A 27249-nucleotide genomic window follows, 5' to 3' on the forward strand; every position below is an offset into this window, starting at 1 on the left:
GCTGTGATACGCACCAATGTCGGTGGGCCTCAACACAAGGTGGATTCCTTTTCTGATGAACTGGACAGTGTTGCTCCAGATCAACCTTCCTTTCTTTTCATCCGTTTCATTACTTACCCACGATTCGAATTGGTGATGCTCTATCACCAGTGAGAACCCTACTTCAGCTTCACTTGGTCGTGACAGTCCATGCTTCGTGAGCTGTGCCGCTAGAACAGAATCTTCTTCTCTGCATCCTTCCTCCACACCTCCTGAGATCGCCGCCCGATCCTGACGACCCACTGTAAGTTGCACGCCACCGAACCTCAACTCGAATATCAAAAGGTTAGATATTGGGCAAACTCGCGTACTTCCTATTTCGAGGTTGCCATTCTATTGAGGTAAGTTACCCCGCCATCTGTAGATGCCTCATCTGACCTTTGTCAACTATCAGCGTGAGCAACAATCGTGGTTATCTTTCACCTCAAGTTTCCTCCCAACCAACAACAAGCAGCTTGCTTCCAGTTTCTTCCTGGGCTTCCTAAGGTAGGTGATTCCAATATTTACCATACCACTCACTCACTTCCCTCTATTCCATACCTTTCACGGCGCAAGGAAAGTGCATTAAATCTGCTGGTTAGCACTTTGCCACTGATCCGTAAGACGCTCCTTGACTCTTTCTCCCATTACGCACATACCCATCTGCCTTGCTTTGGTAAGTACGCTGTCGCTTATCAAGCACTCGGCGATAAATGGAGGTGATACACATGAGAAACATTTCCATATGGCTTCCTCTGTTTGGCAAGTCCTTGTTCCTTAGCCTACCATGCAAGCCCAAGGTTTGACAACCATTGCTTGGTTTCATATACACACAAGGGTATCCCGCTTGAACTTCATCCAGCGGAACACAATGGCTTCCAGTCACACCGTGTTGCTGGCAAACACTCCAGGGCTCTTGCAGTCTATATGTCTCTTTCCATACCACTTTGTTCCTTCTTGACAAAGAGTAGAATTTGGTCGGTCGGCAAACCTGAGTGCACCCAAGTGGTGTCCTACGCATCGTGGAGTTGCGCTGCTATGTTTCACTTCTTTTTCTGATCTACCTGGCCAACACGGTCTACACCGTCAATAACGGATTGCCTCTAGCGACTTCTTTTGTTCATTTGTTTTCTTTGCAAATGCTAACTGGCTGCTACAGACAACTGGATCTTCATATATACGTCCACATTCAGTCCCTTGAGCTGACCTGCTACTCTTGTGGCTTGCTCAGCATCAATCAGCATCAATCAGCATCTCTTAGGAGGCATTGATAAAACACTACCCTTAAGCCTAGCATATTTTATGTAAAGTCATTCACAACTACGACGAAATGTCTGACCGTGGCAGAGGCCAGTTTCGTGGAGGCCGTGGAGACGGCGGCTCTCGCGGTCGCGGGGGTGGCGGTGGCTACCGAGGCGGTGGCAGAGGAGACGGTAGCGGCTTCCGTGGGGGCCGAGGAGATGGCGGTGGCTTCCGTGGTGGTCGGGGAGATGGTGGTGGTTATCGAGGTGGCGGCCGCGGCGATGGAGGAGGATATCGAGGTGGCGGCCGCGGTGGCGGGCGTGGTGGTAGGCGTGAGAAGTTCGAGGGTGAAGGGGAGGTTTACGGGTATACACTCTCCCATCTCCAGCCCGGTTTTCAAGACGTCACTAATCATTTCACAGCGGCGGCAACTTTGCTCAACCTAATGCCGACGTAGCCAAGCTGGAAGACAAGGTTTTGAAGGACCTCAAACTTGAAGCAGTCACCTACAAGATGGGTGGCATGGACCTTTCATCTGAGGAGGCTGGACCTTCGATTCCCTTGAATCACATCCCCGTCAGACCCGCTTTCGGCAATAAAGGCAAGGCGGTTGTAGTTGCTACCAACTACTACGAGATGACGGTGCAAACCCAGACGCTGGTCCAGTATAAATTGACGCCCACCAGGATCTACCCGCCGGGCGTGACTCCAGTTCGCAAGTCTGATCCCAAAGGCCGCAAGCTCCATCGTATCAACCAGCTAGCAATGGAGAAACTTCAGGGAGTCTGGGTCTTGGAGTTGAAAGACTATGTGTATAGTCTGAGTCCTCTCACGTTCCCCGATGGCGATTCCACAATTAGGATCGAGTACGCGGACGAGGGCCGTCCAATGGAGTTCGATGTGAAGTTCGATCAAACCAAATCCATCGAAGTCGATCCCCTCATCAAGTACCTTACCACCATGAAGGACTACTCGGGCGATTTCCCGGTATACGCAGACGTCGTCGCCGCGATTGGGGCTGTGTTAGGACATACCCCACGATCGAACAACAATGTCGCCTCCCTGGGTAGCAGTCGGCATTTCCCCCTGAATGTCCCGGGGCAATCAAGCCCTCTCGGGTACCCCGACATGAACACCATCATCAGGGGATATTTCCAGAGCGTTCGCCCTGCCACAGGAAGGCTCCTCTTGAATCTCAATGTGTCTCAGTACGTATTGGCGGCTCCTTCTCCATGCTTATCATACTATATTCTAAGGGGCAATGCTAACCTTCTTCATTGCATAGCGGCGTTTTCCGGTTCGCTGGTCCCGTTAAACAACTTCTAGAGCAATATAACGAGGGCCAGCTGAGGGGCGTGCATCGCCTCTTAGCTCGTCTTCGCGCTGATATTGTCTTCTTCTTTGACCAGGGTCAGCCCAAGAGCGTCAAGAAAGGCAAGGCAGCTGGACCGTCCCAAGACAAGATTGGCCAGCGCACCGCGGAGAAGACTATGACTGGGCTGGCGATGCGTTTGGACGGGCCTAGGCCCTCCCAGGACTCCCCTAAGAAGATCTTCGTCCAGCGTGACTTTGCCCGTCCAAGCGAGGTATCCTTTGTCCTGGATGGAGATGTCCCATCTGGCTTCAGACAGGGCGAAAAAGTATACTGTTGCACAGTATTATAAGATCCGTAAGTTGCTGTGGCCCAGTCCAAAGATTCCGGTAGATACTAACATCTATTGTAGGCTATAACTACACTGTCGAGCCAAACTTGCCGGTGATCAACACTGGCAGCAGAGACAAGCCGGTCTATATCCCAGCAGAGTTCGTCACGGTCAAACCGGGCCAAGCGGTCCGCCGCAAAACCACGCCTGAGGAGACGCGGGAGATGATTGAATTCACCTGTCGCTCGCCCTTCGCAAACGCAACAAGTATTGCGACGCTTGGGCGCCAGAGCCTGGGACTGGACAACAGCGAGGTCCTGAAGGCCTTCAATGTCACCGTGGGGAAGAACCTGCTCGGCGTCCAAGCACGTGAGCTCCCGACGCCACAGATTCAATACCAGGGACAGAAGACGGCCGACGTAGTTGAAGGTTCGTGGAACATTCAGAATGTCAAGGTCTTCAAGCCTGGATGCCCCATCGAAAAAATCACGTGGGTCAACATCCACCAAGAAGGGAGCCGCTATTACGACCCCAACGATCTCCAGGGCGCCATGGAGGAGTGGAGGATGTTTATGCTTAACACCATGGGCATTCTGTCCAAACCATTTAAGCATACTGGTGGACTCCAGATCCACCTGGCTAAAGGACAGCATCCTGAGCAAGCGATCAGATCGGCTTTTGAGACAATCAAGGAGGCGCAGATGGTTTTCGTCGTCTTGCCCGGCAAGGGAACCGATATCTATAACGCAGTCAAGCTGATCGGGGACTCGGAGATTGGCTTCCATACAGTCTGTGTGGTTAGAGACAACATCCTGAAACGCAACAAGCAATACTATGCCAACGTTGGTCTCAAGGTGAATTTGAAGATGGGTGGTGCAAACCACAAGCTGCGAGAAGACGTACCCATTTTCAAAGAAGGGAAGACCATGGGTGTGGGATACGATGTTACTCATCCCACTAACATAGCGGGAAGCGACGGTCTCCCTAGTATTGTGGGAATGGTCTCGAGCACCGACCGAGACCTGGCACAGTGGCTACCCACGACCTGGGTCCAGAAGGGCGGACAGGAGATGCTGGACAACACGCTGTCCGATGAATTCGTCGAGCGTCTCCGGCTCTGGCAGAATGCGAACAAGGGGCAGCTGCCCGACAACATCTTGATCTTCCGAGACGGAGTATCTGAAGGCCAGTTCGCGCAAGTCCTCACGAACGAAGTCCCGCAGATGCGTAAGGCATGCAGTAAGGTGTATCCGGTAAACCGAAAGCCCCTCTTCACGCTGGTTGTTTCGGTCAAGCGCCACCAGACACGCTTCTACCCGACCGACGTCAAGAACATGACAAGGTCCCGCAACGTCAAGAACGGGACTGTCGTCGACCGCGGCGTCACCCTGGCCCGGACCTGGGACTTCTTCCTCGTGGCCCATACCGCCCTGCAGGGCACTGCGCGTCCTGCCCACTACACGGTGCTGCTGGACGAGATCTTCGGGCCCAAGTACAAGGCGGAAGCGGCCAACATGATGGAGAAGGTCGTGCACGAGATGTGCTACCTCTTCGGCCGGGCCACCAAGGCGGTCAGCATCTGCCCGCCGGCCTACTACGCCGACATTCTCTGCACGCGGCGCCGCGTCTACATGTCCGATGTCTTTGATGCCTCGATCGATGATGCCACCTCCATTTCTAGCGGAACACAAGCACAGCAAGTCAACAAAGCCTCGGGACGGCTGATTCATAACCGCCTCAAGAACTCCATGTACTACATCTAAGTCGACTTGGCAACATGGCGACAGCGGGTTAACATGACGAAACCCCTTTGTCTTCATCAGCATTTCAGTCAGAAGCGAAGAATCAGGTTGACCAAACCTCTGGTCGATAGCGAAATCCTCTAGAAGAAGAAAAGCACATGTATTGTAGAGTAGATAGTAACGAACAGCGAATCATTACCTAAGCTCTAGTAATCCTTAATCAAGTGTGCTTATGAGTACTCCAGCTGTCGACCACATTGTTGATCCATCGTAGACAGGGCACGCAAACCCGGCAATTGTGTTTACTCGGGCCTCTAGCCAAGGCAAGCAGGCTTGTAGAAGCGGCATCAATTCATCAATATGTTTTCCTTTTCTTAAGGCCTCACAGTACTGGACGCTCAACTCCCCTGAAATCCACCGGACGAGATCATCGTCGCCGTAGTGCAAGCGACAACGGGATTGAGAGGCCCAAAAAACAAAAAAACAAAACATACAACACCGAGGATTCTCAGGTCGTCACAGACCCTAGTGCTAATTCAGCTCTGTACGTAAGCTCTCGTCTAGGGGGAGAGCGGATACCGACCTTATGCAACGAAGTGTTCCAAAAAGGGAAGACGCCCGCACCACCGTACGAGCTATCCCCTTGAGCGCTGAGTATAACAAAACGAGTGGGTCAGATTTCATGTGAATTGATTGGTCGCATAGCTCAGTACCGGCTGCTCACAGCCTCTTTTGACTACGTCTATACCACCTACGATGTACCCTACCGTATGTCACGGTATTTACCTAAACCTGGCATTCCGGTTCGAATGGCAGTAAAATTAATTTCGTACGTCCACGGGAAGTGCTTCAAAAACGAGGTTGAATATGAATTCGAAGAGTAGATAGAGCCCCATTGGAAAGAGGATGCACGCTATGTTATTGGTTTTATAAAAGAAAAACCCACTCTTTTGTTGTACTCAGCGCTCAAGGGGATACTAAAAAAGCCTGGATTAAAGCAAGACAGGCTAAAGCGGTGCTTAGCACGGTATATACATTACCCTTTTCGATTTACAGATTCTGCTACCGTACCTTCGCTTCGTTGGCGGTGCTATTTCGAATGGCCCAATCACGCTCAATCTCGATCTAGACGCCGCCCTGACAAACATACATCCAGCCTTTGATGGCAGATCACCAGAAGCAGTGGAATGTGACTATATGGGTAGATTTGGCTCAACTACTAAAGACGAGGAAAGAAAGGGTATCAGAAATGGCCAGCATCCTGAAATCCATACCCAAATACAGTGCCTCCCTTACTTCCTCAGCCAGTCACAGCCAGGCAATCCAGCATTCACCAATCCTTCACCAACCGTGCCATCATAGATCCCCTGAATCTCAAACCCCTTAGACATGACTTGCCTCTCCCAGCTTTAGAAGTGCAACCGCGAGCGGCCCCGACGTTTCGTAAGAAGTCTAACAAATCGTGCAGCAGTAGCATGACCTGCCAAGGTTTTGGGAGGACACCGCATGGCTTTTATGAAGCATCTAGGCTCTTTCCTTGAGACTGTATCTACTTTCAACAGACTGGCTTCCTCGCAGTTCATACATCTGAGTACTTTATATTCTCGCCTGCACTACGCTGGATTATTCGACCCGAACACCGACAGTATTGCAGCATTGCAATTGGAGCCAATTGTGATGACTCTGGCTTACCCGTACCCACTACTCTCTACAGATCTATCCAAGCATGCCTATCGCTGAACTCCGACGCGCAAGAGCGGTACTCAGAACGCGCACACTGCGTACGAAGCAATCGATATGCATGCCTATATGGAGGCTTTGCGATTCTGCTATGGCCTGATCAGGAACTTTGATGCGGCCGAGGTTTGATCGATGAGAGTTTTGGTTATGCTAACTATGAGGCTATGCTGTCTTTTACGAATGATGCTGATGCTGCTGTCTTCGTTATGGGGTACAGAGATTGATTGGCGACCTTACTAGTTGTTGGGCAGGAGCCTTATGCAATATGAACCAATTTCAATACACTAATGTTCATTCCCCGAGAAGAGAAACCAAAATGCCTGTTCACAAAGTCTAAGCTTAACATGGAGCAATTTACCAAGTGCCAGTCATGCGCAATACACACGCACCATTCGCATTTAACTCAGTGTAAGCCACCATACGAACCATAGGAATGGTGCTGCTTCTCCGTCCCTGGGAACTGGCATTCTCGCGCCATTGCTTAAAGCTATCCAGCAGCCCATCCCATTTAGCCACCAGCCAGTGCCAAAACGACTTCATTGCACCCCAGACTTACTGGAACAGGCCTCGGGTGTATGAGAAGAATGTTTCCCAGGGAATGAAGTATACAGCGAGCCCAGCAGCACCTCCAACCAGCGCGGCCTTTCCCACGGCTATGACCAATCCGCTGACTTCGAGGCTCCCGTATCCCGCCGAGAATGCGGTCCTGCCGTGGCTGAAGTTGACGAACATGCCTTTTGCGGTCACCTTGAATCCGCCGAGGCCGGCGAACGCTACACCGCCGCTCAGGATACCCATAAGCCCGGCAACGAGCCCCTTCCAACGCTTCCACCAACTGCCCGTGAAATCCACATTCTGCATCTGCTCGAGAGGAGCTGCAGCGCGGTCGCGTTGGTCCGAGGACAGAGTATCAACTGAACCGAGGTAGGAGGGGGCTCTGCTCATGTCGATCTGGATGTTGACATTATAACCTAGGAATAGCGACCTTCCTTGCGTCCTTCTCGCACGTCTCTGTTGCCCTTCTTCCCATTCATCAATGCGTAGGTTGTTGAACGTCGAGGACCCGTCAATCGAAAGAAGCCGGTAATACGGGCTGCTGCGACCACAGCGAGCCACCTTGAGAGCCTTGATGTTGCTACCAAACATCAACTTTAATCTCCGAGATCGCAGTATCAACTAGAATGACTAGTTGACAACGTCTGGGGTCGGACCTGACGTTCCTAATCTCGTGCTGTAGACCATCAATAGTGGTGATCCCGATGTAGGAGCTGACTGATGAGCCATACTTGGTTAGCACGGTTGTGCTATGGTCCTTGACTTATACAACGTATTGAAAAAAAAGTGATTAGTCTGGTAAGAGATACGCTTACATTTCCAGAACTTTAGCCCCGTTCCTTTGATTCTCCGTCTTACTAGTTGAATCAGTTCCTTAGCACTGATAATAACGATAATGGCAATTTCCTTCTCGTGGCCTTCATCTCGGATGTCCTCGCCGAAACGGATAATCTGTCCCTCGGTGACCTCTTGTAAGGCACGTTGGTGGCTGGTGCTGGAGTGAGATGGATACATGATGGACAGTTTTGATCAGGGAATGGCAGGATTCAGGTGCTCCGATGGCTTGTGTTGGGAGTGATGACGAGGTCGCTGCTGATGTGTTTTGATCCTGCGAAATACCACGGTGCGGACCGAAGACCATATTTATAGACGTTCGGTCGATTGTAATAGAGGAAGACATGTACACCTCACGCACGGGGAATTTGACAGAGAAGGAATGCCGGATCATGGCGACGGGTGATTGAAGGGATTCAGAGAAAGCTGCCTACATGTTCAATGTATTACAGCATCGTTCAGACCAATAATTGCCTGCAGACATGCAGTGTCGAAGTGACTTTCATCACGCGGCCTTATCTCCTGCAGGCTGGGTTCCGCGCTGGGCTACTGCATATGCCCTGGACCACTCAATTGCTCTCCTGGTTATGCCCGAATATTTAGGATCGGACATCTTTATTGGACACGAGATACAATAGTGAGGCGTTGTCCATCAACATCACTGCGATATGGCGGATGCCACCTCATCGAACGAGCACTGCAATCGGCTACCCCTCTTTCTACTGCACCACACAACCCGTCGGCGCCACATCATTTACGCCTGAGTAATCACCCATCCACATCATCTTTAGTGTCCGCCATTCCTAAAAGTTGCTTTATATGAAATGTCATTCATCCTCGAGTCAACGATACCCAATGACATAGGATCAGGTCATGGTCAACAGTATACGTACAGAACAACGATTACGAACTCTGGCATCACGAACCATTTCACAGGCACCTTTGACGCTCATGCCACCCAACACTGGCATTCGCAGGACAATGTCCTCTTCTACCAGCATCCGCGTGTAGCTCATGGAGCTCAGAACAGCCTAGACTCAAACAACGGTGTGAACAGGTCTGAGATGGCACTATCAGCGCCATACCAGCCAGGTACAGGTGGTTCTCAGCGCTCCAGTGGACAGGACATCATGCGCTCCCAAGCCTGCCCGGTCTCCAGAGACTGGGAACGATTTCGAGATATCATGTATAGTATTTACATCAAAGAAGGCCGAAGCTTGAAAGATTTGATGGAAGTGATGGCAAGGTGTTTACAATTTCAAGCCAACGTGAATATACCTAATTTTTCACTGGCTGCGTCCTTATTATTCAAGACACTGACTCAAAGAAGTCGACAGATATATTCATCACGGTTCAATCACGAGTAGAAAGGCTTGTTTGCTAAGAACAAGCCGGGTGACGATGTAGAGGACATGAGGGACCTAGAGGGCTGCCAACCAAGGAAGAGAGCGAAGCTTTCGACGGGACTGACGCGTGTCGGGGACCATTATCATATCTTTTTGAGCATGATAAACAAAAATCGGCAGTCCATCGATTCTAAGGAGGCTTTCGTTCAATACTCAAGGGCATCTCTACATGAACTATTCGGCCACAGCAGACGTGAGTGGAAAGTCGGAACCGTCCACTTCGTCACTGTGCAAGAGCCCTCTATTACACTGACCTGGTCCTGGCAGGAGCTTTTCCAGCTATGTGAAAGTATCAGTGTCTTGTCCCAGAGTGGTGTCATGAGCTGTCTGAACTACTCACTACAGCAACTCTTGGGAGCAATTGGTCCCTCTGTTATTCTTCTGGATCCCAATTTCATCATTTGCTTTTGGAAAATAGCCATGACCGTTAGGGAATTGGACGTTAGAGGTGTGCCCGAGGTCGATACTTATTTCTATACTATATTTGGGCTCTACCTCGAATGCATCAGGAACTCGCTATCCACATTCCATCCCGCCCACGCCTTGGTGGACTTCGTTACATGGCTCGCTAGGCGATTCAGGACGTTCACCCAGAACAGAGAAGCTTTAAGTGTCAGACATCAGGATACCAAGAGGTGGCTTAGTACTAAGGGAACATTTGATGCCAGGAGGAAGGTCTTCAACGAAGATCTGAGATGGGCTTACAATGTAAGCTTACAAGCCATGCGAGAAATACTGGAGACGCTATCATACTTGGGATGACTACATAGCAAGCATTGCGGGACAAAAAATCCGAAAAGTCTTTTCCTGTCACTTCTATTGAAGCAGAATATCACTATTATTGGTGCCGCATGAAGGATTCTGATAGCCAAGAAGGCGTCCTCCTCCAGCTCGATTATCTAAACGCGATGTCGCTCAGAAGCCAACAATATCCTGAGACGTTCGCACAGGGTCTTTGGGAGAGACTGTACGCGCAGTGCTCTGCTAAGAAAGACATGCCTCAGGCACAAGGAATGCGGCTGGCTTTCACCGCACACGTGTACACCTTCGTGAGCGTCACAAATTGGCTCACCAAGCGTTCGTGGAGGATGAAGAAGCCCGCAGGGGCCCCTATCTTCAAGACCAACATGGAAAAGGTCATCAATCTGCTTTGGTGGGTAGAGCCCGAGATCGAGAAGCTCAAAATCGAAACGCTCCGGGAAGGACAAGTGCGGCAGCTCACACAGATATACACCCGTATCGGCTGTGATCATTCGCAGTGCGGGGACAACCAGTGCTGCATGTGGGCAGAGCACTTCTCCAAGATGCTGGTCATGTGGTATAAAGAGACTTCATTGAGTCGACGAGTGATGAACTCGCCACCACCACTACTTAACAAGAAGGCCCGCCAGGTGCTGATTCAGAACTGCGCTGGAGTGAAGATTGTGGGAAAGCACAGCGGCTCATATGGTGACGTCGACACACACTAACGACGCCGAAGATCAGACGGGACATCCGCAGTGAACAAGCAGGGCCATTAATTTCGTCCTCGAGAGGGAGCCCGAAACGAGGGAAGAGGACTTATCGCATCTATTAGGATAGCGATATAATATAAATAAAAGAGGCTTTTCGAGTTGTAAGTAAACTTATAAAGACAGAGTAATAATTAATTTATACCATGCGCAATGAAGATGGCCTGGTACATACAAGTTCAAATGAACAAGCGGGAATGCTGGCAATTACAACGTTGAAAGAGGGCACTACATGTACCTAGCGATGGCGTTTGTAATGATTTTCGGGGCATCTTGGTTTGCATCAGCATGGCCAGCGGTTTGATACTTGCCTGATCCGGAAGCGCAAACATGTCCGACAATACTGTAGCTTGGGGACCGGCGGCTTGGCACCTGAGCCAAAACGAACCCATCCAGTACCATCGCCCACGGTGAATGAACAAGGAGCTGCTTCGTGATTGGTCATTACTGCACGTGTAAATTATAGAGGGTATCGAGATCCCCACGGGGCGTTTTCAGCTGGAATGCAGACCGATTTTGCTTTGTCTCAGCGGTGTAATGAGCAAGTCACCCTGAGAGGAATTGGGACAGCAGCAACTAGGAAGCAGACGAGGTACAGCACCTTCGCGCATCTGGCGTATTAATTATGAGGTCTTTTCAAAGGAGCAAAAGTTGGGATTGAGGCAAGGTCCTCCTCCACAGTCGAAGTGCTTCTTATCCGCCCTCATCATGTCCATATAGGAGACAAGTCGGCTACTGGTGGAAGGCTTGCGGGTAGTGTACCCTCGCTTACCCTTGCGAATGACTTCGTTTTGAAACCCGGGGCTGATTTGACGCTGTCTTAAGCTTGGTGAATGTGCTATCCTGGTGCTGGATGCTACCTACGCTTGAGATCACACGGAAGGAGTGTGGGGATTGCCAAGATTGCCTAAGTGACCAGGACGATACCAAGTGAAGCTGTGTGACTAATCTATAGAGGGCGCTGTCGTTGTCGATCATGTCCAGGCCATGGGAGCTGAAGGTTTTCCTAGCTGAGGTGAGCAATTCTTGAGGCAGAACATGGGAAATGTATTCTCACAAAGAAGGCATGTTGACCGTGTCTTAGAGGGCAAATTGCCCGGTAGCCATTGGCATGCTGGTGATGCCTCGAGCGTACCTGGTCAAGTTGAATTCGGGAAAGTAAATAAATAAGAAGAGCAAGATAGGGCTGAAAGCTTGTGTACGCCGTAGTGTGGATAAGAAGGACGAGCTAGGAAAGGCACCGCTGAGCTAGCCGCCAGCAAAAGAGACCGACTACGGCCGGCGCGCCTCCCGCTCATTAAGTAATGGAAAGTATCAGTCCCCGGCGACAAGTTGCAGCAAGGCGTTCTCATCGAAAGGTTTCTTGGCAGAACGGAGCATATAAGGCATAGGAGGGCCTCGCCTGCGCGGACTCGTGGTCGGGAGGTCGATATGCTGCTTCTCGGTACACCTTCTCGACAGTTCGCATAATACACCGTCAAAACTTTACCACTATACCACCACAAGCCCCCATACCCCACACTTTCAGGATGCGTGTCGTTCTCTCCCTTCTCGTCATGGGCTCGGCGTCCATTGTCGTCGCTCAACAACCACGTCAGCGAGTCGAGCACTCAGCAGGTCTCTTCCCCGGCGGCGGCGACGGCGTTGTCCTTGCCGCTGCATCATCGAGCTGTGTTCTAGCGGAGACCACATGTGAGAGCGGCTGCATTCCCATTGGCAGTGTTGTGAGTATCCTCGATCTTGTCATGTTGTCTCAACAAAATGAGTCGGATCCTTTGCCAACCCATAACATCACATCACCTCTCCACTCCAAAGTCAGGAGACAGCTAACCAATGATGCGTCTTCACAGTGTTGCAAGGACGGGACAAACACCTATTGCCCCATCAACAGCGTATGCAATCCAGGCGGTTGTTGCCCCATCGGCAAGACCTGCAAGGACGGCAGCGGCGCTTCGTCGTGCGCCGCCGGCAAGACTATGTGTGGTATCGGTTGCATGCCCACAACTGCCGACTGCTGCAGCGACGGAGCCTACTGTCCGTCGGGCAGCAAGTGCTCGAGCGGTGGGTACTGCTGCAGGATTGGCCAGACGTGCTCCGGTAGCAGCGGTGGCAGCAGTGCTGGTAGCGCTGGCCACAGCACCACCTTGATTGGTGGCGGCAGCGGCAGCGGCGCTGTGACAACATCCTCGCGACGCGCTACCAGCACACCCACATCAGATGATCTGGAGAGCGCGACCTCCAAACTGTCATTCCCAGCGGCGCAGACGGCCGACGATACCACGAAGGCGACCACGGCCCCTACCAAGAACTCTACAAACCCCGGGACAGTGACTGTGACCCCGACGGCGACTGGGCTCCCAGGCGGCTCCAGCGCATCAGGCGCAGGGGCCCTTGACAGGGCTGATGGAAAGCTCGCTGTAGGCTTGGCAGTCGCTGCGGCGCTGCTCATCTAGAGCGCCAAGGGTGTCGTTGCCTTGATGAACATATGGATATGCGGTCAAATGGGATATAATGATACTAGATGAGTAATGCTAGTCATCGGGAGCACAGGGGACTCGTATCTCGTGTCGAATGTATATAATGTTGATTAGAAAACCTTCGTGTTTGTAAGTAAAGACATTACATCAAACGATGCAGAGCGATTGGTTCATGATAATATATGTGCACTGGGACATGCATTGCGTCCATTAATAACATGAAGTGCGGAATCCTCCGTGACTTGGAGGGTAGAAGCACCAATCTCTGGGGCGGCGGTACTCGCCTCTTCAGGGCCACGACCACGGCAGGTGGCCTGAAGCAATCCCAGGAGATGGAGGACCGAGCTATCTACTCCCTGGAATCCGTGACAAATGTTGGCTACTCGATTATGCCGAGATGAGTTTCGTGGCCAGCGGCTGGGAGCGCATCGTCCAAGTCGCTCGATGGGAACGTCGTATGGGCCGACCGAGGCGGAGAAACTGAAGCGAAACGACAACAGTGACCCGGGGCTTCAGGTCAAGGCATTTCTTGTATATGCGGCCATTGCTTAGTTCAGTGTCGACATTGATGCAACGTTGCAAACCCATCGATTGTCTACTGCGGAACGCATTTTAAGCCAATGATGCATCGTACCAGTGGCGCCACCACTCCGACAATCCAGCCTCAAGATGCCTCTTACCGTAGATTATCTCTTGTGGTGATCAAATGTTTTAACGGCTTTCGCTCTTTGAGTGAGGGTGGGGAAAGCTCTGCCGGAGCTCTTGACCCGCCCGAAGCTCTTTCTTGTCCTGACGTCACCACCGGTAATGCTCTGTTACCCGAAAGCATCATAACCCGTCGTCTTCGAACGAATATTTTCTCTTGACCTACATACTCAGGTCTTAGTACGCCAAATAACTACCAATTGAGTCCTATACTACCTACTCGATCGAATAACACCAAGGATCGTCACCCATCATCAAAAGAAAAAACACGACCAGAAAACACAACATGCCTTCCTTCACTCCCTTCCGCACAGCGGCCCACAGCGCTCTGCGCCTCGCCTCCAGATCGCCACGGACAGCCACCCCCGCCACCACGACGCTGCGTCAACCTCTCAGCACCTCGGCGGCGCCCCGGATGGCGTACAAGGACGACCAGGACCGGAACTCGGTGAAGCCGCGCGCGCACGAGTACACGGGCAGTGGCACGGACGAGCAGGTGGCGAACAACGCGGACGCGGCCTTCAACCCGGACAAGACGGGGCCCGAGGAGGCCATGGAGACGGCCTCGAAGGGGAACAAGAAGACCGGCTCGGGCGACAGCGGCAACCCGCTCGACGTCAGCCCGGCCAACCAGGAGGTCTCGAAGGGCGGGCAGGGCGCCATGGAGGACAAGCCGCAGCAGGGCAACCAGAACAAGAAGAGCGGCGGCGCTCAAACTGCTAACAAGGGCGGCTCCAAATAAGAACTAGACCCCGTGAGGGAGGAGGAGTCTAGTGAGGGAAGCGAGATGTGCGCCCGTCATCCCCGAATAGGGAGCAATTATCGCGTTCGACATAACTACGGCCATATGAGACGATGACGAACCTTTAGGAGTCAATGGATGGGTTGGACCATAGGATGTGGAGGGTGTGTACCCTAGGTTACGCTCTGCATGCATTTTGGAGTTTAGGAGAAGTACAAAATGGAAACATTAAGAGATGGCTGTTTCTGGAAGCATCGTCACCAATGAGGAATAATCAGCATAAATATTACTTATGGCTTTATTTATTATCTTTTGCTGGGTATCACCGCAATCTTGCTCCTTCCGTACGGTCCAGTCTGTGACGCGGTCCATTCATGGACACTGCGAGGCAAGCAAGCCTAGGGGGGCACAAGAAGGGAGTTGTGCATTTGATTGCGCCTAACCGTACAAACCGTCCGGATCTTCATTATCTTCTTCGTCGTCTTCCACCTCGATCTTCTTCTTCTGCGTCAGGTCCTGCCGGCACAGCGGACACGTGCCCTTGCCCGAGAGCCAGTGGCCGACGCACTCGAGGTCGAAGCGGTGACCCGCCTGGCAGGGCAGCGCCACGACGAGCGGGTAGGGGTCGTCGAGGTAGTTCTCGGCGCAGATGGGGCAGGAATCTTCGGCCGTGAGCTGCTTCTTGGGTACCCGCTCCAGCTGGTCGAGGTACTCCTGGGTGACGCCCCGGATGTGGCCGGGCGGGTTGTCGATGTCCGACTCGAGCACGCCTATCAGTTCCTCGAGGAAGCCGCGGTTGCCGTCCGAGGGCGCCGAGGCCATCAGGGTTGCCATCTGGTCCTGCAGCAGGCGGAACAGGGCCGCCGTGTCGACGGGCGTCGGGCCCGCGTGGTGCGTCGTGGTGCTCCCCGTCGAGCGGACGTCGGGCGAGATCTGGTGCAGGAGCGACGTGAAGGAGGACATGTCGGGGCGTCGCGTGTGCGGTCGGTTGTTTGCCTCCTTGATGTTGTGCTCGACTGTGTGTTTGTGCCCTCCCAGTTAGTTCGCGGCTGGAGACGGGAAGGGCTCGCCATACAACGTTCCGTCTACGTACCTTCGTAGGGATTGGACGCCATGATGGGCGGTTTGTATGCTGAGAACTGTAACTCCAACTAGTTCTCTCTGAGACAGATTTCCAGACTCGGTGTATAAGTATGTCGTTGTTGGTGGGTTTTGGTTTGATATGCAAATTGGTGGTAAAGTCACGAAGCTCTAGAAAGCGAGCGGTAGCTGAAGATCGAAATGCCCCGCCAGGCAACTGAACATTGGCGCGGCCCATTTCCGTACCCCTCGTTACCTAATTCCACTAATTCCACCACCGTACACTTACCTAGTCCACAGGCCAATTCACCCTCCCATCGGCAACATCGGCGCCGTCCACACGGCCGTAACCGTCGCATGACGATGCACGACGAATACCGAATGTCCACCGTGCCTAGTTTAAAGATCGTGGTATTTACCTACTAGTAGAATTTACAGATTAGCGATTCAGTATTCAACTGCCCAGCTAAGTTTCTAGAGGTGAACGGTGAAAAGGCACACCTAAGTCTATAAGCCGCGCTCGTTAAGCTAACATGAGCTGCGTATGCGATGGCTTCCTACAGATTGGATCTAGAGATTCATTGCAGTATACCACACAATTGATACATCGAATTAGAACAAAGTCGACCAGCTTACGCTCCCGCCCTTAGTAGATACGCATTGACTGCACGGCGCAGCATAGACTGGTGGCTGACAAAGCCACCCAACTCACACCCTACGCGGAGCAAATATCCGCCCGGAAGTCATCGTCAGCCTGTAGTGCTTCGGCAACAGAGTTTTATTCTTCGGTCGCAAACCATGAAGACCGGATTGTCCCCGGGACAAGGCCCCACGAGCTGTATATAAAGATGTGGCTGGCTCTTAGACCAACTCATGTCTATCAACTCTTGCGAGGAAAACGGGGTCTTTAGATTGGCAGAACGGTGTCACTCTCTTGAGATATATTGACTCCTTGTTGAAAACTCCCGCACTACCTCTTATCACTATTATTCATCATATAAGAGGAAGCAGGGAACCAGGGCCATGGCTACAGCTGCTGTAGTCGGCTGTACCGGCCAGGTCGGCTCCCATATCCTGACCACTCTTTTGAGCCTCGGTAGCGTGAAAGCCGTCCACACCATCTCCCGGCGCGCACCACCGAGGTCTTCGTCCGAGTCTTCCCACAAACTATCGGCACACGTTGAGAGCGACACGAGCAGGTGGGCATCGACGCTGGCCACCATCTCGCCACCACCCGACGTGATATTCTCCGCGGCGTCGGCAGTCTCAGCCGGGCACTGCATGATAACCTCGGTCATGAACCGGCCGTCATTGCCCATGCGGCGGTAAAGGCCGCCTTTTTGGAGAGGGGGAGGCAGGCAGCAGAGCAGCGCCCGGCCGGTATTGGGTTGTCGAACGCCAGGATATCTTGAGACTAGGTCGTGATGAGTGGAAATCTGAAGGAAACTAGACTGCATCGAAACTCTTTAATGCCAGGCTGTACCACAGTCTGCCGCTATGCATGCAGTGTATGATATCCATTATTATCACCCGAGTAGGATCACATTATCGTTTGCCACGTAACCAGAATAAGCGAGTATAACAATTGTACCCATTTGAAGGGTAATGATTCGGAACGCCGTTGCAAATACATTGGTGTCTACCCTGGAATCGCTGAGTTGGACTCTGGATGGCCATCAAGACAACGCCATCTCTTGCTGCAAGTCTATTTCATGTCGCTGGCCAGATACTCCTTCTCTGTCGAGAACGTCTCATCCTGTTCATAAAGCCAGGGTTCATTCTGCATCTCCATCTCCTCTTTCGTCAGAACGAGCGGTTTGCCCCGATAATCCAGACGGACACCGGGCCAAACAAAGGTGCGCCAGATGTAGCCTAGGATGCTCGGGTCCTCCAAGCTGGGCGCTATGTGGCTGGAGATGAGCTCTTGGTGCTTCTGCGGTATTATCGACCAGTGCAAGCCGGGGTACAAGTGGTGAACGGTGTGGTAGCCGTTGTTGAAGCAAAACCAGTTCAGCAGCGGACTCGTGAAGTTGCGCGCGAAGTTGTACTTCGAAGTGATATCGCAGCCGTCGTGCTGCAGCATGTTCAGGGACAAGATGCAGTACTTGGCGTAGAACTGCGGGAGCAGAGCGAACCAAATCCAGCGCCGCCAGTCAAGCAAAAGCAATACAGCCATGGCGCCAAAGACGAAAATCTCCTCACGCCTGCGCTGCCGTGCGATAGGCCGGTTCAAACGTGCCTGCGCAGCAAAGTACAACTTGTCGTCATCGCCTCCCGTCAACACGACGTGGAAGAAGAAGAGCAAGCCGTTCAAGAAATGCCAGCGATAGCGGACCTTGGTAGTGCGCACTTAGGTAAAGTCAATTAGCCGTATTCCATGTAGCTTGGTTGATTGAAACTCTCTTCTACAGGGTTTCAATCGGGCAAGGGGCGTGTAGAACTCACTGATATCTCGAGCCTGCTGAGGGTACTTGTGGTGAGACAGATTGTGCCCGGGCACGAACACCGACACCGGAAAGCCATACTGTAGAGACAGGCAGGTTTGGTAGAAGTTATTGAGCCAGGGCTTCCAGAAGACTGGGACGTGGATGGCGTTATGCGTCGCCACGGCGCCCATGAAGGAGAGCTGGAACAGAGCCAGCCATGTCACGAAGGAGGCCACGCCGCCGGACAGCGGCGAGGTGTAGCTTCTCCAGGCGAAGATGAAGACGACGAAGAAAAGACAGGTGCATCCGAGCATTCGTAGATCCTCAATATGCCTCAACCATGGCTTGCTGCTGGTGTTGGCTCGGGGTTTAGAAAGCCTCGATTGCTTTGCATCAGTCCTGGTGACGGTGGCGGTTTCGGACATCATGGTTGATGTCAACAGCTCGAAAGAACGTAGGGGTGTCTCAACTCGAAAGATGAGAGGACTGGCCTGGAATGCCCAGTCGATATGTTTAATGAACGGATCAGTGGTCGTACTGAATGTAAGTAAGCACACATATGCAGTCAGACGTAGTCAGATTGTAACCAACAAAGAGGATTGCCCACACGTGAAGGCAGTGCTTTGTGCTTAGGGTCTCAGCGGCTGGTGCGATCAATCAACGTTGGCGGCAAGGCATTGCATTCCACACAAAATCAGGAATGACGTGTGGCCAGCTCCTTCATTTTATGTACGAGCAGATCACCAAAACTGTTTCCACTCTTCTGTTGGAAATGATCCGGATCTGGTCATGGATGGGTTTGCTGTGTATTAGTTGGCCTGTAGCAAGCGGTAAGCCCAACCCGGACTCGCATACGGGGTCAGAAAGAGGGCGCAGTTGGATTATTGGAATGCATCAATTTGGCCAGGCAGGCGGCCTCGGGCGGCTTTGCTTGACCGAGACATCATTTCCTTTCCCGACAGGAGCAAACGCATGTATGGATAGATGCCGTAGGTAAGCAGGAGAAGAAAGAAAAGAAAAGAAAAGAAAAGAGAAAGTGCCCAGCCGAATGCGACATGCAAAAGCCTCGCGCTGGACTCCCACTACCCGAGTCGTCGTTGGCAGTAGTGGCACACGCCTGGCTAGACCCTGACAGAATCCTGGGAAGCCTAGGTGGGCTTTTGCCCGCCACCTGTCACCCCAAATCCTCCCAACTTTTGTGGAAGGCGCGCCGTTGTCAGCATGTGAGCATTCTCCAGTACACGTACTCACAAACCACATTGCGGCCCCTGACTATCGAAATACCAGCACTACTGCCACCACCCCAGAACCCCGGTTTCGAAATCTTCGGGTGCAGTAATTACTGTACTTTAGTAAGTACGCAGTGCCTCGCTTTATGCGGCAAATTGATATATAAATAGTAACCTTAATAGGTAGGTAGTAAAGCTCTATCAAAAGGGGATCTGTCTTCCTTTTGGTTTGCTGTGCGTCGAACGTTCGCCGCACTTCGCCGTCCATAAAGCTTCAGCATCTTATCTTGCATCGAGCGTAGTTTTTTATTTGTAAATTCATAATATCGTTCGACGTGCTCCACACCCATCCCATCACATCACGCTCCTATACAGCGAGTCAGCAACGCCACAATCTCAGCTGACACTTCATTGGAATTTGCTGTTTAGATGCGCAGCGTATACTGAAATAAGCGGTATGTAAGTGACGTAATCAATCGTCTCTGAAATTAGGTTCAAGAAATGTTGGGACAGATTGTCTATCTTCCCAGTGAGTGCAAGGAAATTTGGCCTGTCCACTGCGCTTCACTCAAGCAATTCTGCGAGCTTCGACCCCCAGCGGCTGACCTAGACACGCAGATGTCAGTATCACTAGCAAAACCACGGAGGGAAGATGAAAGCGCCAGGGCATTTACTTACCATCGGTGGTGTCATCATGGAGAAGTGATTACCGTCGGCCCGGACGACAGTCACGGGGCTTCCTAGGAAATCATCCCACCCGAGGGATCCGCTGTCGGGCCGGTCATCCAGAAACCACTCTGCAATCGTCCTCTCCTCGTCTGAGAAAGCAGGCCTGGCAATGGCGCTCTGCTTGTTGACGCCCTTGGGTGCCGAGAAGAGCACAAAATGCGGCCTCTTCCGGCCTGGAAGCCCACTCGCCTTGTACTGGGTCAGCTGATGCCGCGCTAGGGTAAAGTGGTGGCTTTTGAGTAGCCGACCGCCGTTCTTCTCTCGGACCTCGTCCGCATTAGCTACACCGAGCTGGGAGCCGATCGACTCGAGAAAGTCCACCAGGGCGCCTGGCAGAGATGTTGCGTAGGTGGGGCAGACCGTATCGATCAAAAAGACCTTTTCGACCACGCAGTGGTCCTCTAACAGCTGTCGCGCCATTTCGTACGCCACAAGGCCGCCGATGGAGTAACCGCCGATGAGGTACGGGCCATCAGGCTGCCGACGCTGGAGTTCGGCGACGTACAGGGCGGCCAGCTGCTCGAGGGTGGGTGGCGGGTCCAGGCCCGCGGGCTGGTTGTCCCTGGCGAGGAAGGGGCTGTTGAGCGCAAAGACGGACACGTCCGCGACGCGGGCGAACATTGGCGCGAGGGGGCCAAAGACGGCCCCGGATCCGAATCCGTCGGGGACCAAGAAGAGGTTGCGGCTTTTGACAGCAGAGGCTGGGCCTGCGGCGCGGTGCAGGAGCATCGAGGTGGCCTTGGCAGGGCTGATGCGTTTCGTCGCATTTTCCTTCTCGCTCTCAGTCAGGATCTCGACACCTGAAGGGGGGGTTCCCAGCTGACTGCTTGTCCCCAGAGATAACTGGCTCTGGGGTGTGGCTGATGAATCATCTAGAGACTCGGCGATAAGATGACAGATTGACGCCACGTCGGTTGCTGAAGAGAGCTCCGACGATGTGATATCGACATGCAACGCCTCATTCAGTCGACTGATGATCTCCCCCGAGATGAGAGAGTCCACGCCGAGGTCCTCGAGTTTGGAATCCAGTCGGATATCCTCGATCGCCAAATCCAGGGAGTCGCTGAGGCTCTTGAATACTGTATCCTGCCACATCGTAGCCTTGTCTCGGACAACCGGAAGAGCCATGTCTGGTTCTTGGTCTTCATTGTAGTTTCCGAATCCCATTGTAGACGAAACCAGGGCACACAGGAGCGCGACGTCGGTAGCCAAGGCAAATTCGTCGCTCGAGATATCGATGCCAAATTTGCTGGAGATGTTGGCCAGGATTTCCGGACTAACTAGCGAGTCTGCACCGAGATCTTCCAGAGTTGCTTGCTTGTTGATTTCTTCAATTGGTACATCGAGTGATTTGGCGAGAATTTCCTGGACGTCACTCAGCACCATATCCGGTTTGTTCTCGGAGGCCGTCTCAGCCTCCACTGGAGAACTGGGAGCTGACCGGATTTGACGTAGACTCTCGAAATTCTCTCTTGAAAGGGTGGCAGGTGCCGTCTTCGACGGGACAACTTCTTGCAGCCGGCCGGGCTCTTTTTCAGGATTGGCTCCAGCCAATACCTTAGCCAACGAGTGACGGGGCACCTTGGAGAATTGGAGGCCCTTGGCCGACCAAACGGTCTTCATGGTTACCTTGTCAAGCGCAACCATATCGAGTGTCACCTTGCTGTTGCTCTCCCCGACGACCTCGACGTAGACCCTGAATTTCCCGTGACTTGGGCTCTGCCTATTCAGGGGCCCAGCGGAGCTCATGCCCGTGCAGATATAAGACATGCTGCCGTCTTCTCTGTCCTCCCCGGCGGCGCCGCGGAGCGAGTGAACGAATGCGCCCGGGACCTGAAGGAAATTATCTATGACGAACGGATCGGCGATGTTGTCGTTGGGCGCGCGGACGGCGGGATCGAAGTCATAAGCGGGCATCGAGATGTCGCCCGCCCCCTCAGCGCCCTTACCGGCCACGTGCTTGAGGCCTTGGTAGCTGGGAGAGTACTTGGCCATGGATGAGAAGACCTTGTACACCATGGCGCCGCGCAGGGCATCCGTGTCGGTATCCTTATCTAGCAATCGGTTGATGCGAGCCCATCTATCACCGTCGTCGCTCTGGTCACCGTTGAGAATGCTGTTGCCCCCGAAGGCTATGACTCCGGTAGCATGCGAGGTAAGCTTCTCATTTTCCTTGATAGAAGACAACTCGAACTCCCAGGCTGCCTCTGATCTCTTTGTGATGGTCAGACTGATGGACCGTTGCGTGTCCAGGCTCAGGGGCGCCTTGATTGCTAGTGAATTGACCGTGATTTCTAATTTCATGCCCGTCGTCAAAGAGGTGACGGCGATCGTTGCTAGCTCCATGTACATGGACGCAGGGCATATGGGTGTCCCCACCACCTCGTGCCCCTGAATGATCTCCCGGTAGCGACGGCTGCGGGCGTCGACCTTGAACACAAAGGTGTCGGCGTCCTTACGGCACCTGGACGTATCCTGAATGATGTAGGGGGAAGCCGCTCGCGTGCTTCAGGCAGTGGGGACACTGCGATGGCGGCGCCAAAGCTCCCTTGCCGGCCGTCTTGTTAACAGTGTCGCCCTCCAGGCGAGGGGCGTAGTCCAGCCAGTGCCGGTTCTGTTCAAAATGGTACGGCGGCAGGAACACGGACGCATAGCTGGCGCGCTGGCTCTTGTGGAAGGGCCAGAATTGGACCTTGGGATGCCCGCTCTTCCACAGCGTGCAAATGGCGTCGGCGAGTGACTGCGCTGGCTTCTTGCCGTCGATGGCCACAAAGGTGTGCTGAGACTGGGCCTGGAGATGCGGTATCGCGTTGCGGGCCATGGCGATGATAGGGCCCCCGAATCCTGCTTCCAGGAATGTACACTTGCCAAGGCGGTTGACGATGCGCGCGATGGCCTGCGAGAAATAGACGGGCCCTCGAGTGTTACTGGCTACCACATTTGACGCAGGCCCGCTCCAAGTGGCTGGATTGCAGGATTCAAATGGCAATGTCGGATTCTATCACAAGAATTGACGGACCAATCAGTCGTTGGTCTTTGGCGGGAAGGGGGAGATGTAAACATATTCAACACGTACCTGGAACGGGATTGTACTTGACAACTTGGCGCTCTCCTCAACTATCGGGTCAGCCATGGCGGAATGATACGCGTGCATTCCCTTCAGAACCTTGTAGCGCATCGCTTCACCGCTCGACTTCCTGTCTTTCATGTATGATTCGAGAAGCTCTATCTCCGGGGTTGGACCAGCGACTACGTAGTGATTGGGTCCATTGTGGCATGCAACACTGAGCTTGGTCTCGGGGTATTGCTTGAAGAAGGGCTCCAAGTGCAGCGACGGTATCATGTCCCTCTTGGCCAGGTCGGCTTCAACGGCGACCATGGAGCCGGTATCATCACCCCATAGCCTCTGAATGATGGACGCGCGGCCTATATCTGGTGTTAGTGCCCTCATGGTCATGTACTCAACGCGTCGCCTGATTTTTCGACAATAAGAGTCAAATCCACTCACTGGGATGAAGTCAGCTTTCGGCGCAGAGGAGAACAGGGTGCTACGGCACTTACCCAATAACAAGTCTCATTCCTGCATCGAGCGTCATTACGCCCGCCACCGTCGCGGCCGCCCACTCACCGAAAGAGTGGCCGCAGACGGCCTGTGGCTGCAGGCCTGAGTCGATCCATGACATGCCGCTCGAATACTGGATGGCGAACATGGCAGCGTGGCGGAGGATGAGATCGCTGTCACCCTGAAGCCCATCAAGAACCGCCGGGAAGAGGCTGGGGAAACCGAGCGACTTAATCGCCTCGTCGCACCGAAGTAGGTGTTTTTGAAAGAGCACGGAGCTGTCATAGAGAGGCCTGGCGGGCGGGACTGTATTGCCATTCTGCCCGCTGAACAACAGCACGACGGGCCTGGGTCGTTGGGCGGCCGAGGTGAACGCCTCCGGGCTGGATAGCTGGGTATGAAGTTCACCCACTGCGTCGATGGCATATATTCGTCAGTAATAAGAAAACTTGGAAGAGCCCAGGTTGAAAGGATGAACTCACGGGACTTCGTTGTAGTGCAAAACAGTTTCTGGTGCTGGTGGCTTCGTTTAGTCGCCAATGCAAATGCCAAAGCGGCTAATGTAGGAGCGAACGAGGGATCTTCGATTTGGGTTTTAAGCTTCCTGCAGTAAGAAAACAGGCTCGTGGTGGAAGCTGCGGAGATAATGGGTAAGAAGATGGAGGTGGATGCAGTGCGTGCTGCCGCGACTGCTGACTCTGTCTCCATCCACGGCGATGGCGATGGCGGAGGCGGAGGCGCAACGATGGCGGCGGCGTTATTTCCAGACGCTCCGAAATTGTTCACTAAGGCCAATCGTAGGCGGTCACTCCAAATCTTTAGCGACGTTGCGATGGTCAGCCCGTCCGACTCGAGAGGAGGCATGTCTGGGTTCAGCGACCTGAACTGGGCTTGTGGTGTGATCTTTCCATATCGCATCATCAGTAGGACCTTGATCAACGAAACGATGCCCGAGGCTGCCTCGGAATGGCCGACGTTTGCCTTCACCGCGCCGACGTGAAGAGTGGAAGCCCTGTCTTTGCCCCCCAGGACCTGCCGTATGCCGGCCATCTCAACAGGGTCCCCGGCACGGGTTCCTGTGCCGTGGGCCTCGACGTAAGAGATATCTTGCGGACTGACGCGCGCCCGGGACAGGATATCTTGGTACAAGGCCGCCTGGCTTTCGAGGACCGGGTTCGTGATGCTGGTGGAGTTCACGTTCTGGTTGTTGCCCGTTGCGAGCAGCACGCCCTGAATGTCGTCGCCGTCACGCAGGGCAGCGGTCAAGGGCTTGAGCACGACAACGCCAACGGCCTCGCCGCGACAGTAGCCGTCGGCGCGGGCGTCGAACGGCTTGCAGGGGCCCGTGGCGCTGAGGAAGCCGCCGGCGCGCAGAGCGTCGGACAGGGCCGTGTTAGTGATGAGGTTGGCACCGCCCGCGACGGCGCGCGTGCACTCGCCCAGTTGCAAGGCGCGGCAGGCCTGGTGCACGGCGACCATGGCCGACGAGCAGGCCGTGTCGACGGTGTGAGAGGGGCCCGTCCAACCGAAATGGTGGCTCAGCCGGCCGGCGGCAAATGAACGAAGCATCCCGGTTCCTGTATAGGGCGAGGCGGGGTGGCTAGCCAGGTTCAGCGGCCAGTCGGGCGCGTTCATGCCGATGAAACAGCCCGTCGTATCGTGGCCCTCCTCGCTCCTCTCGTGTGTCTCGGGCTCCTGCTGCTTCTTGTCGCCGCCAAGCCAGCCCGCCGACTCGAGCGCGTGATAGGTGGTTTGCAGTAACAGACGCTGGTGCGGGTCGAGCGCGGCCGCCTCACGCCTGGTCTTCTTGAAGAACTGGTGGTCGAACGACTCGACGTTCGGCAGCAGATTGGCCCACATCGTTGGCTTCCCGGCTGCGTCAGGAAACCGCTCTAGCGGCATCTCGCGCACCATGCTTTTGCCCTCGAGGAGGACTTTCCAAAGGTCCTCCGGAGTCTCTCCGGCTGCCGTCTGGCAAGCCATGCCCACCACCGCTACGGCATAATCGGGATAACTGATGGTGGCATGTCTCGGCTGAGCACTATCCTGCGTGCCGCCCTCTCCCTGACGGGCCTGCTTACGTGGCGTGATGCCTTTGAGCATGGGATGTCGGTGCGGCTCATTGGCAGACAACTCCAAGGCGCGTACCACGACAGCATGGTCGGTATTGAGACTCGCGATGCGGTCCCATGCGGCAAAAGCCTCTTCTTGGCTAATGTCAGCAAATCCTCTAGCCTGCATGCCCCTGGCGATCATACGGGCCGTGGACTTGCTCTGCGCCACCATGCCCACACCGCGGAAAGTCGACCATAGGATGGAGGTGCTGTTGTCGCCTTGTTGTCTCCGGTACGCCGCCAGTCCGTCCAGGAAAGCATTGGCAGGTGCGTAGGACAGCTGCCCTTCAAACCCGAAGAGCTGGCCACACGAAGACATGAGTACAAAGAACTCGAGGGTGCGGGGTGGAAATAGAGCGTCGAGCGTCAGGCCACCCAAAACCTTGGGGGCAAGTACCTGGGCCATGCCTGATGGCGCGCAGCGCTCGAGTGTGTGGTAAGCTGCGACGCCGGCGGCATGCACAACCCCCTTGACCGGTGGCAGATCCAAGCGGCCAATGGCCTGGCGCAGTTTGGGACCAGCATCGGGCTTACCCATATCGATTGCGACTATGTGAACCGCGATGCCCAGAGCCTCGAGCGCAGATTTTCGCGAGAGGAGTTTCTCAACGTCTGCGTCCTGCTTGGCACCGTTCTCCATGGGTGGGAGGCCTTGGCGAGAGACCAAGATCAAGTTGCGAGCACCGCGCTCACCCATCCAAGTTGCGATCTCTAGTCCCATGCCACGGGTCCCGCCGGTGACTAAGTACGTGTTCCCGGGGCCCAGCTGTAGCTGCGACTGCATGCCGTTGTTGGGTTTGTTTGGGAACGGTTCAAGCGAGGCCGTCTGCGGGATGCCATCGCAGACCCGGACGACGTCGAAACCCTGTGTCGATATAATGGCTGACGTTGGAAAGGACAGCCGGTCAACCTCGAACAGGCCCCTGAACGTGTCCGGGATCTCCATCTTCAGTACGCGCGCTATCCCAGAAAGGGGGGCGTACGCAAGACCACCAGTATTGGAATCCTGGAGAGCGAGAGAAAATAGCTTGGGGACCTGAGCTTTGTCAGGCTGTCGGTGTTGACGTTTGTGCAATAGCTGGGCGGCCTCGACCAGCCTCGAACAAGACTGGTGGACGGCTTCGTAAATACCATCTTTCGTGCTGGGACTGTTGGGGATATGCACAATGATGGTACTAGGCGATACAAGAGCATCGTGGTCAGTGATGCAACTAACAACTGCAGCCTCATAGTTCTCGTCGGTGAGCTGGGTCTTGTAGGCCGAGACGGCCTCATTGTTGTAGGCCCCATCATCCCCTGGTACCAGGAACACAACTTTGTCAAAGTTCAGTTGGTTCCCGGATGTCGATACCGGTGTCCAGTTGACACGGTGAACAAGCTCAAAATCATGCATGACTATTTGTTGAGCTTTTGCTACTGTTGGGTTTCTTGTGCTTTCCGACCCTATCGTCTTGGTAAAGCGAGGGCTTAATATATATATCACTTCTCGTTTGT

At 53.7% G+C, this 27249-nt stretch overlaps 10 protein-coding genes across 10 annotated transcripts; 5 read left to right on the forward strand and 5 right to left on the reverse strand.

Annotated features, from left to right (window-relative positions):
- Positions 1–1348: 1348 nt before the first annotated feature.
- PG994_006227 (eukaryotic translation initiation factor 2C 3) lies at positions 1349–4666 on the forward strand (the record flags this gene model as incomplete). Its single annotated transcript, XM_066857636.1, is given in 5 exon segments — positions 1349–1626; positions 1683–2468; positions 2546–2900; positions 2917–2929; positions 2985–4666. 5 exon segments carry the CDS (start codon positions 1349–1351, stop codon positions 4664–4666), a joined length of 3114 nt encoding a protein of 1037 aa, XP_066716905.1.
- A 2271-nt stretch (positions 4667–6937) lies between these two features.
- Positions 6938–7531, reverse strand: PG994_006228 (uncharacterized protein; the record flags this gene model as incomplete). Its single annotated transcript, XM_066857637.1, has 1 exon — positions 6938–7531. One exon carries the CDS (start codon positions 7529–7531, stop codon positions 6938–6940), a length of 594 nt encoding a protein of 197 aa, XP_066716906.1.
- Positions 7532–8598: 1067 nt separating this feature from the next.
- PG994_006229 (uncharacterized protein) lies at positions 8599–10649 on the forward strand (the record flags this gene model as incomplete). Its single annotated transcript, XM_066857638.1, has 3 exons — positions 8599–9009; positions 9301–9888; positions 9951–10649. 3 exons carry the CDS (start codon positions 8599–8601, stop codon positions 10647–10649), a joined length of 1698 nt encoding a protein of 565 aa, XP_066716907.1.
- A 1571-nt stretch (positions 10650–12220) lies between these two features.
- PG994_006230 (uncharacterized protein) lies at positions 12221–13144 on the forward strand (the record flags this gene model as incomplete). The annotated part of the gene is made up of 1 exon (XM_066857639.1): positions 12221–13144. One exon carries the CDS (start codon positions 12221–12223, stop codon positions 13142–13144), a length of 924 nt encoding a protein of 307 aa, XP_066716908.1.
- A 242-nt stretch (positions 13145–13386) lies between these two features.
- PG994_006231 (uncharacterized protein) lies at positions 13387–13569 on the forward strand (the record flags this gene model as incomplete). Its single annotated transcript, XM_066857640.1, has 1 exon — positions 13387–13569. One exon carries the CDS (start codon positions 13387–13389, stop codon positions 13567–13569), a length of 183 nt encoding a protein of 60 aa, XP_066716909.1.
- Positions 13570–14159: 590 nt separating this feature from the next.
- On the forward strand, positions 14160–14615 carry PG994_006232 (uncharacterized protein; the record flags this gene model as incomplete). Its single annotated transcript, XM_066857641.1, has 1 exon — positions 14160–14615. The coding sequence occupies one exon, from the start codon at positions 14160–14162 to the stop codon at positions 14613–14615; it is 456 nt and encodes a 151-aa protein (XP_066716910.1).
- A 438-nt stretch (positions 14616–15053) lies between these two features.
- On the reverse strand, positions 15054–15730 carry PG994_006233 (uncharacterized protein; the record flags this gene model as incomplete). Its single annotated transcript, XM_066857642.1, has 2 exons — positions 15054–15631; positions 15709–15730. The coding sequence occupies 2 exons, from the start codon at positions 15728–15730 to the stop codon at positions 15054–15056; spliced, it is 600 nt and encodes a 199-aa protein (XP_066716911.1).
- Positions 15731–16681: 951 nt separating this feature from the next.
- On the reverse strand, positions 16682–17014 carry PG994_006234 (uncharacterized protein; the record flags this gene model as incomplete). Its single annotated transcript, XM_066857643.1, has 1 exon — positions 16682–17014. The coding sequence occupies one exon, from the start codon at positions 17012–17014 to the stop codon at positions 16682–16684; it is 333 nt and encodes a 110-aa protein (XP_066716912.1).
- A 386-nt stretch (positions 17015–17400) lies between these two features.
- On the reverse strand, positions 17401–18546 carry PG994_006235 (uncharacterized protein; the record flags this gene model as incomplete). The annotated part of the gene is made up of 2 exons (XM_066857644.1): positions 17401–18044; positions 18141–18546. The coding sequence occupies 2 exons, from the start codon at positions 18544–18546 to the stop codon at positions 17401–17403; spliced, it is 1050 nt and encodes a 349-aa protein (XP_066716913.1).
- Positions 18547–19914: 1368 nt separating this feature from the next.
- Positions 19915–27148, reverse strand: PG994_006236 (BcPKS19- polyketide synthase; the record flags this gene model as incomplete). Its single annotated transcript, XM_066857645.1, has 6 exons — positions 19915–19956; positions 20029–22543; positions 22605–22975; positions 23156–23552; positions 23641–24052; positions 24124–27148. The coding sequence occupies 6 exons, from the start codon at positions 27146–27148 to the stop codon at positions 19915–19917; spliced, it is 6762 nt and encodes a 2253-aa protein (XP_066716914.1).
- Positions 27149–27249: the final 101 nt, after the last annotated feature.

Source organism: Apiospora phragmitis (genome assembly GCF_038363925.1).
Source record: "Apiospora phragmitis strain CBS 135458 chromosome Unknown utg000006l:1.0-5683423.0:1.0-5690449.0, whole genome shotgun sequence".
NCBI classification, from domain to species: domain Eukaryota; kingdom Fungi; phylum Ascomycota; class Sordariomycetes; order Amphisphaeriales; family Apiosporaceae; genus Apiospora; species Apiospora phragmitis.